Source organism: Lacerta agilis, chromosome 14 (genome assembly GCF_009819535.1).
Source record: "Lacerta agilis isolate rLacAgi1 chromosome 14, rLacAgi1.pri, whole genome shotgun sequence".
NCBI lineage: Eukaryota > Metazoa > Chordata > Lepidosauria > Squamata > Lacertidae > Lacerta > Lacerta agilis.
In genome coordinates this window covers 34,464,315-34,474,328 of record NC_046325.1, presented here as the reverse complement: position 1 = coordinate 34,474,328, position 10,014 = coordinate 34,464,315, and the positions used below count along the sequence as shown (strand labels likewise).

General features: G+C 46.0%; 1 protein-coding gene across 1 annotated transcript; it reads left to right on the top strand.

The window, feature by feature from the left end:
• The first annotated feature begins 255 nt into the window (after window positions 1-255).
• On the top strand, window positions 256-9,584 carry LSM12 (LSM12 homolog). Its single transcript, XM_033169483.1, has 5 exons — window positions 256-452; window positions 3,548-3,681; window positions 5,623-5,732; window positions 8,404-8,530; window positions 9,150-9,584. The coding sequence occupies exons 1-5, from the start codon at window positions 332-334 to the stop codon at window positions 9,240-9,242; spliced, it is 585 nt and encodes a 194-aa protein (XP_033025374.1). The 5' UTR covers window positions 256-331; the 3' UTR covers window positions 9,243-9,584.
• The last annotated feature ends 430 nt before the right edge of the window (window positions 9,585-10,014 follow it).

Here is a 10,014-nt window from a genome sequence, read left to right as displayed (position 1 = left end):
GGGAGGGGGGGTCCGAACGACGCACAGGCGGGGCCTCCGTCGCCTTGGCCACTCCTCGTCTTCCCTCCTCCTCCCTCCTCCTTTTTTTTCCGCCTAGGCTGACCCAGCCAGGCGGGCTGAAAGGAGGCGAGCAGGCGCCCTGGGCCCGGCTTGGCGCGCCGGGTTGAGTCTCGGCGCCCCCTTTCCCCCCCGCGCCCGCCTCCTTCCTTCCCTCCTTTCCCTTCGGTTCTTTCCCCCTCGGCAGAGGCTGCTGAGGCGCAGCGGGGGCGCGAAGGGTGCCGCCGCCGCCGCCGCCTCCTCCACCGCCGCCGCAGCCTGGGCCTGAAACAAGATGGCGGCCCCGGGCGAGTACTTCAGTGTGGGCAGCCAGGTGTCGTGCCAGACTTGCCAGGAGCAGCGGCTGCAGGGCGAGGTGGTGGCCTTCGACTACACCAGCAAGATGCTGGCGCTCAGTATCCTGCTGCTTGCGTGGAAGTGGTGGGAAGGGGGGCGGGCGCTGGCGGGGTGGGGTGTGGGCATGGCGAGGGCTGGTTGCCGGGGCCCTGGCCTGGCGCTCAGGGAAATGGGGCTGGTGTATGTTCGGCGGGAGGGAGGAGGCACGCGAGGTTTCCCCGGTCGGCCTGATCTGGGGGAGTCACGGGGGGGGGTTGTGTTTGGGAAGGTTCAGGTTTGCCAGGGGGGTGGGGCGGTGTAGGGAACCAAGAGACGGAGGGAAACCGCCGGCGTGGTTTTTTTGGGGAGGGGAAGGGAAATACAATTATTTTTTGGGGGGTACTTGTTAGCATGAAAGGGAGTGCGCGTGCGTGCGTGTGTATGTATATATATGTATATGTACAGTATATATGTGTGTGTATTATAATAGATAGATCTAGATAAATATGGGTATATTTTGCTGCCTGGAGGGTATATCTTGGCTCTCGTGAGCCACAGGGATCTCAAGACGGGAGGGAGGTGGGGAATAATCCTGTTTTGTTTGTTTTTCCAATGGAGGATTAGGGAAGCTTGCTAAGTGAAATCTAGGAAAGGGAAACTTAAAGGGTACTCCTGGGCAGGAGCGAAAATGAAAGCTGCGTGGCGGCCTTATTGAGAGGAGGAAGGCTGAAGCGGGAATTGGGGCTGGGGTGGGTGGTGGGATGTGTCAGAAAACAGCTTTTTGGTGTGTAGAAAAATAGAGGGCAGGGCAGGATTTTTAGTGACCCAAGTGTTGGAAGATCCCCATATTATGAAAGACGGGGAAAGCCCCTCTGAACTTGACTCAGGGCTGCCGCATGGAGGCATGTGCTTCAGGTGATTTCTCAACACTTGGTGGGTAGTATAGCTTGGATGTGCAGCCTGAATCCGCTGAAAAATATGGTGCTTGAAATGAAACGAATCTTTTCTATGATAGAAAACGACTTGCACATGTTAAGGTTAATCTAAAATGCTTAACATGGCTGTCCTAAAGTGATGAATGTGTATGCTACAAACATGCTTATTAGGCTTGGGATTTGTATTAACTGCCCACAGTGATGCCAGTTGAGATAAGGTTAGTGCTGAAGAAGGGTTGATGTGTTCCTTACAAAGCCCCTGGGGTCTGTGTTGAGTACATTCAGGCAGCAACAATAAATAGGGCCTAAAATGTAGTTGGCCCAAAAAATGTCTCTGGAACCAAGATAAGGATTTGGTGAACCTGATGTGCCTGAGGGCAGGGAGGAAAATTTGATGCTGGATTATGTTGCTGTGCATGTTTATTGGGGAATTTTTAGAGCCTTGGTTTTGGATAGCACCCCTGGGAAATGTTAAGATCCATGTAGCTTCTTTCTCCATGCTGGAAGTGGGGAATGTTTTCCTTGCATATTAAAAGTCCATTGTGACCATTCAGACATGAAAGGGTGACTACATGCTTCCACTTGCTCTCAAGCCCTGCTTTAGCTGTAGTTACATGTCTCATTGTCACCAGTTGACTGTAGTTAATATAAATGCAGATGTACTACTTGACCACATGGTTAAGGCAGGCAGGGGAATTTGAGCTAGAAATGGGGAGAGGCAATATGCAATACAGTGGTGCCCCACTACACGAAAAACTCGCTAGAAGAAAGGCATTCGCTAGCGGAAGGCTGCCCCGCAAGACGAAAATGTCAATGGGGCTGCCTCGCAAGACGGGGGGGAAAAAAATTCATCGCGAAAACCGCTTTCTGCCTTGGTGCTTCGCTAGACGAAAAAATTGCTAGACGAAGACACTCGCAGAACGAATTATTTTCGTCTAGCAAGGCACCACTGTACTCTCAATTTTGTCTGCATGGGCATTGTGCCATTGTACCTAAAGTAGATTCCTAGGCTATAAAGCATATTCGGCTCAGGTACTTAAGCTTTTGTTGGTTCCCAAGTGCAAGAATCCATCGCTTTGCAAATTGATGGGTCCTCCCAGGGATGGCATGTGCCAGGGCAGGGTGCCTCATGTGTTTCTGTTGTTGAGAGCCCAGTTAAGTGTTATGCTTTGAGCTTGGCATATGTCTTCCATTTCTAGAAGTTGGGTTTCTAAAATTCTACGTGGTCTGGGAAAGGCGGGTATGAAAAAAGTTTTCACCTGCTGTCATCCAATGGAACCTGCTGTCATCCAATGGAAAGCTGAGGCTTTGGACAGAGGAAAGAAAGGACTATTTTGCACAGTGTGTAGTTAACTAAGGAAGTCTCTAACACAAAATGTGGTAACCTCCAGCTTAGCTTTAAAACAGGGTTGGACAATTTCATGGTGGTAAGCCCATCGAGGGCTACTAATCTTAATGGCTGTATATTACACCCAGGGTCATCCAGTGAAGCTGAATCGTTCAGAGGCAACATGATTTTCAGTATTGGTTTCCGGGGAATAAGGGTGGGAGAGAACTGTTGCCTTCCTGTCCGGTTTGTGGGCTTTGTGTAGGCATCTGTTTAACCACTGTGGGAAATGGCATGCTGGACTGGAAAGGTCTGTGTCCTGAATCCAGCAGGGGTCTGCCTTATATAACACTGGTGTGTGTGTTCTGGGTTATTTGACCGCAGCCGTGCAAATAAAAACATCCCAAAGCCATTTGCACCAGTATATTTCTAGGCAGTTTGAATGGCAAGACTAGCAAGCTGCAAAAGGAACTAATACCAGCAGCCTTCTGGGTGCCTAAAAACGTGCCCAGTACATTGAACATTGATATTTTACCTGTTCCGATGTTTAGTTTTGTGTTCACATCCCTGGGATGTAAATTTGTCATGAATTTGGAGTGAGCCAGCCCTTCACTGGCGGTTCTGTAGAGAGGATAGTGTTGCTTTCTGGTAACATGTTACAGTAATATGTTACCTATTGTAACATGCTCCCTATATTGTTGCACAGAAAGTTTACAACAACTGCACCTGTAGAGCAGCTAGCCATAAACTTCATGCATGAAACTCATGGAGGGACTACAAACATCCTTGGAAATGGATCTTTGCAATTAGGCATTACATGTGTAAACACTCTTCCTTCAAATGGTATTTGTTCTTTGAGCTGTTGAATTATATATATTTTTGGATTTGTTTCCTTAACGATATTTTCCTCCAGAATGCCCTTCTTCAAGTGGCAAACCTAACCACGCAGATATCTTGCTTATAAACTTACAGTACGTTTCAGATGTGAAAATAATTAATGACCGTACAGAAACCCCCCCACCTTTAGCTTCTCTCAATGTTAGCAAGGTAAGAATCCTTTGTGGAGGTAGGTTTTCCTGCCAATTAAGAGTACTGGAGCACATTTAAAACTATTAACACAGGTGTCGGCAAGGTTATCCAGCTCTGTTGGCGGGCGGTTTGTGGGCCGGTAAAACAGCCTTTGCGGGCCGCATGCGGCATACGGGCCGGAGGCTGCTGACCTCTGCATTAACAGCATGACATTCTCTCTTTCTCTATTTAACCAAGCTGGCTGCTTTGTGAATTTCAGCATGGCATGGTTAGCCATATTGCAGTCCTTTGGTTGGTGCAATGAGCCATCCATATGCCCCTTTTTGTACTACTGGTATTTCGAACATTTTTTTAGAGAGAGTTAAGAATTATCAAGGGAGTGTCTGTTATTGGTTACAGTGAAAAGAAAATTAAATAAAACACCCCTTGATTTAAACAATGATGAACTTAAGTTTGGAAACATTGGAGAGCTGTATCTGATTTAGCTGATGCCTTTTAGTTACGATACAGGTTTCTTATCTACCTGTATCCCCATCATGGGCAGCCTCACATCTACAAGATTCTAGTTACTGTTTGTTTCTTTCTTAGCACCCCTTATCCTCCACCCCTGTAACATTGTCTCCTGCAAGGTGACCCAGTATTGAGCCTCTTCACTCTCCCTTACAAACTCCCAACTCTGGTTACTTTAGTGTGGAAGCAATTGAAAAAGAATTGCAAGAGCCATGAGAAGCGACTCAGGTTTTGTGTAGTGGCTAGAGATTCCCCAAGCCTTGCCCTTCTACACATGGTTTATTTAGGGCTGGAACATGGAAGGTTGAAAGAAGGCTCCCATATATGTGCATCTTGTTCACTCTCGTAGTAAATCTCACCATACACAGTTTAAAAGGCAATGGACTGTGAGTATCATGAGAGTAGAAAAAACACATTTGCTTAAGAACAAAGCCATCTGGCCTTCCAAAAAGAGTGAGTTAGGGCATCACATAAAACCAAGCAAAATGGGTGCTGTATCATGCTGAAATACTTTCTCTCTCTCTCCCTCTCCCTTTCTCCTATAATATCTGCTTACTGCCTTTCAGACCTGTCTGTACAGTGTTACAATTTTGCTAAGTTTATTTGCCCTTCCTGGTTCTCGCATCTGTTGGAGGAAAACCTCTTCCCCCATTAAGGAAGCTTCCTCATCACTGGCATGTGCTGTTCAAAAAACAGAATATGCCAACTTAAAGTATATTCTCTATACTTGGGGATATTAAGTAATTAAGATATTAAGTCCGTTCGACTTCCAAAACATTTGAAAACCAAATCACGGCTTCTGATTGGCTGCAGGAAGCTCCTGCAGCCAATGAGAAGCTGCAGAAGCCTCGTCGGACGTTCGGCTTCCAAAAATAGTTCACAAACCGTAACAGTCACTTCCGGGTTTACGACATTTGGGAGCCAAAACGTTCAGGAACTAAGCTGTTCGAAAACCAAGGCACGACTTTATGTATTTCAGGTTTGTTCATAACCCAAGTTCTACCACAAATTACACTACAGTGTAGTGTAATGGATTGTGTTTACCCAGTTCCTCTTCTTTCATTAATAAAAATCTAATTACTTCCAAAGGTTGTGATTTCCATAGAGCAGGCACCCCCAAACTCGACCCTCCAGATATTTTGGGACTACAATTCCCATTATCCCTGACCACTGGTCCTGTCAGCTAGGGATGATGTGAGTTGTAATCCCAAAACATCTGGAGGGCTGAGTTTGGGGATGCCTTCCATAGAGCTACTGTGTGCTTTGCATCATTGAGGGCAGGGTACTCAAGTAGCTGGGGTGTGTCGGCTCATGAGATGGAATATGTTGCATCCTCTGTCATGCAAAAATTGTTTTCCTTCAAATAGAACTCTATTTAAGCCTTAGATTGTCTGCAGCTATTTGCGACCCAATATTAAGATCTCTGCATTTCTGGTATCTCCTTTCCAGCTTGCGAACAAAGCACGTATGGAGAAGGAAGAAAAGCTGAGCCAGGCATATGCAATTAGTGCTGGGGTCTCGTTGGAAGGACAGCAGCTTTTCCAGACTATACACAAGACGTAAGTATTAGGGATGGGAAGGAAAAATGTGGAGTTAGAAGGCAGCTGGGGAGGGGCAGGGACCTGAATCCTGTTACTAAATGCAGAAATCGCTGTCAAATGCATCCACCCCTTGCTGAGTTATGTGGTTCTACCAGATGGTAATGGAAGTTTCTTTCCATGTTTTCGTTACTTTTTTTTAATTCTTTGAAAACCTGCTTCCCTGTGGCTGGTCAAAGCAGAATGTGCTAGGTAGATAATTTATTCAGAGTGCAGATAACTTTGATTACTGTAGTGTGGATTGTCCTTTTAATGCAACATACACATGGTCCTGGCTCACATGGCTTGCATCAGGGGTCCCAATAAGACGTAATACTCCATAGATTTGGGTCTCCAACTGTTTTTGGACTACAGCTTCCATCATTCCTAGCTAGTAGGGCCAGTGGGCAGGGATGATGGGAATTGTACAAGCACACATGCACAAAGGCACTATCCTCTATCCAGGCAAGCAAGATACATTATCAGAGTTCAAGGTCACATTTGAGCCAGGAAAAAATATTTGGGGTTGCATTCGGTGTAGCGCTCATGTGAATCTTCTCTCAGTGTGAGGCTTTCTCCTTGCACAACAGAACTTTCTCTCCCTCTCCTCCTGCATGCCCCTAAATCTGCTCTGCGGTTTCCCCCAACCCTCCAGAACAGATTTGGGAACAGTGTGGGTCGCACACTAGGGGGAGGAAGGGAGGAAACCCCATTCCTCTTGTGCTAGTCCTCGCACTCATGCAAGGATTTAGTTCAGTGTTTCCCAAACTTGGGTCCCCAGCTGTTTTTGGACTACAACTCCCATCATCCTAGACCACTGGTCCTGTTAGCTAGGGATGGTGGGAGTTGTAGTCCCAAAACATCTGGAGGGCCAAGTTTGGGAAACAGTGCCAATGAGGATACTTTCAACGCTGAAAAAAGTCTTCTAAGGAGGATGATAATATGAAATTTGACCAGCTGTTGCATTTGTCTTTGTACATGGATGATATGAACAGTGCTTCATGAAGCTTATAGTTCTTCGCTAATGAAAAGTGTTGTGTCTAACATCTTGATCTGCATGACATGTGTAAAACCCCCACTACAAAATGTAACCCAGCGAACAGAAATCAATCTTGTATTTTTTTTTGGGGGGGGGGTGTCCTGTATTGCAAAAAGCGTTTAAGAGTGATACAAAGTGTAATAACACACTCATGAAAACTTGAATCACGTGCACTTTTTAATGTGTTTACATATACAGATGCTGTGTTTATAATCTGCTGTGCATGTAAATAATGCAGTTTAATACATGTTAATAAATAAGGCTCGCTAATTCATTGGAATTCAATGAAAGATAGATCACTGAGTACTGTATGGTAAAACAGTTGGTGGATTCAGTAAGAATGCTTTTCCATTAAGCATTCAGTAAACCCTTTTTTAAAAAATCCTTAGTCGTGGAATGATATGTCTGGTGATAATCAGTTTCTTTCTGCTGACAGTCCTTGAAATAAGTTCACATAGATGATTTCAAGTAAACAACTCTCCCCTGCTGGCAGGAGGAAACTGGCAAATTGAGTGCTAATAACTGCTGAACAAAGCTCTGGACTGATCACCAGAGAAGTAATTTCCTAGCACTAGTTATGTGTTACCCGGGTGTAGGACACTTGCATGGTGAAGCAGGTCTGTGTTGGTGTGTTGCCCCTGGCACTTCATCCCTTGGCCAGCCATGCTGCCTGACATCTTTGCATTGAGTGCAGATGTCACAGGAGCTGCTGTGCACAAACAGCTGCTTGTGTATAGGGGCTCCATGTCATGTGCCTGAACTCAGTGTGTGAAAGTCAGGATGGAACCAGCCTAGGGACGTCATGCCAGGGGTGGAGTAATGTTTTGACTAAGCAGGGACAAAAATGGGTTGTTGGGCCTCCCAACAGTCTCCTAAACCTATTGTTTGTATAATGCCAAAAGTTGTATAGTCTTGGACTCTGGGGACTTGTCTGGGAGGCATTTCCACCACTGAACATGGCACTTAGACCTTGGAGCAGCAATGGACTATAGGGGATGAAGTGCTTTTAATTGGACTAGGGCTGGCGGATTAGGGATGTTGTACTCTGCTCTTCAAAATCCACATTTGCAGGACCTACCACAGCCTGATTTCTTTGGTCTTTTGTCCCGGCCCCATTCCCTCTGTTTATAAACATGGTCTCCCACTGCTTTCTCCGGCATTCTTGTACAGTGAACCCTCCGGATACGAACTTAATTCATTCCGGGGGGTCTGTATGCAGCCCCAAAAGTCCACATCTAGAGGTGTTGATTCTGCGCATGCAAGTGGCGCAATAGAGCGCTTTGTGCATGCGCGCGGTGAAACCAGGAAGTACACACTTACGGGTTTGCCGCGTTTGCAACCTGAAAGTTACGTTACCCATAGGTAACGTAAACCGAGGGTCCATTGTATTGTAAACCCTGACCTGTTCAAGCACCCATTTCTGCGCAGTGGTCATCATGGTACTGGAACTATATAATGCTAAAGAGGAAAGCATTGGGGTACCTGCATGGCAGCTTGTTCTCTTAACCACCTCCTGCTTCCCTCTTTGTAGTTTTGCTTTTCAGTAACTTAAGTTATTTTTGTGGTGTTGTTGTTGTTGTTGGTAAAAATTGAACCCTCTGTTGCTTCCTGCAGTATTAAAGATTGTAAATGGCAAGAGAAGAATATAGTCGTGATGGAAGAAGTTGTCATTGCCCCTCCATACCAAGTGGAAAACTGTAAAGGCAAAGAGGGGAGTGCCCTAAGTCATGTACGCAAAATAGTAAGTAGACCAATGCCTGCGGACTGTGGGAGGGCAGGAGGAAAGAGGTATGACTCAAAAGACTGACGCAAGTCATACCAGCATCCATACTCTGCATTGAATTGCCCAGGTCTCCCACCTGCCTTCAGCATTCACTGCTAGGCTTTGTTTGCCTAAAGATATCATTATGTCCCAAGTCCGTTCTGTTTCTTTGGTGAGATGGGAATTGGTTTAAAGCCTGGGCTAGTGATTTTGTCCGTAAAAGAGAATGGAATGTCCACTGTGGTAAAAGATGAATTTCCATTCGTGTTCCATTCGAATTAACTTCAGACAGTGACAACATCATATTGGCCCCCTTATGTCCTTTGTGTGCTTGTGTGTGCGCACATTCCCAGAATGCACTTTTGCCCATGTGGCAGTGGAGTGGGGAGGCTTGTATGCTCTGGCGTGGGTGGAATTAAAAGCCTTGGTCTCTGCTGTTTGTGCAGTCGCGGGAAGAGGAGTTGTCATTGGCCATAGGCTACCTTGTAAAACCCGCTGTAGCCTGCCATTCAGCTAAGCTCATCCACCGCTAGGTTTCTTGATATGGGACCTGCTGCATCTGGCCAGCACTAAATCCCTTGCCTCCTTCTCCATCCAGGTCGAGAAACATTTTAGAGATGTCGAAAGCCAAAAGGTGATGCAGCGTTCACAAGTCCAGCCAACACAGAAGGAAAGCGCCCTCTCGTCCTGAGTCCCACCTGCCCTTCCTGGTTGCTACAGATTGCTCCTGCGGGGGGTGGGGGTGGGGGGAGCCCTTCGAACACGCAGCAGCAGATGACACAGACTTCTTCAAAATGAGGTTGGGGGAGGGCAGGGGGGGTCCACTTCTATTTTGTGGCGGCCCTGTAATGATGGGACCCACAGCTTCTGAACTTTAGACTTCAAAAAACAAGAGAATAATTTAAAAACTCATTCATTACTTGACTAACAGACTCTTTACTTTTTTGCCCACCTGGTTCCCCCCCCCCACAAACCCTAGAACAGTCAGCTGTCTTGTATTTGAGATTTTTCTCCCTCCCAGGTCATTTTTTTTATATAGCTTAACTGAAATCAATTCCATACTGCCCCTCTTCCTCCTGAACCATAGGAGAATTCAGCTCCCCAGTTGTCCTATTAAAAAAAAATAGAGAAAACAGAAAATAACAAGCTGACTGTGGTAATGTAATCGGGACCTTTGTGTGAGTGGCGATCTCTCGTTTGGTTTTTGTTTGCACAGGGCAAGGCTTGAATTAGCCTTATTTTTCTTATCTCGAAGTATATATATAATAAATATATATATATATAAAATGTCCTTTAAATATTTTCTGCTTCTTGCAGTACTCTGAACTGGGATCATGGCAGAAAAAAAACAACCCCACACATATCTCCATGCTGAACAATCAAGCCTTTCGTTGTCAGTGTTCGTATCTGGAAATCAGATGTATGCTGAAGTGAGGGCTTCAGCAGGCTATATACTCTTTGGA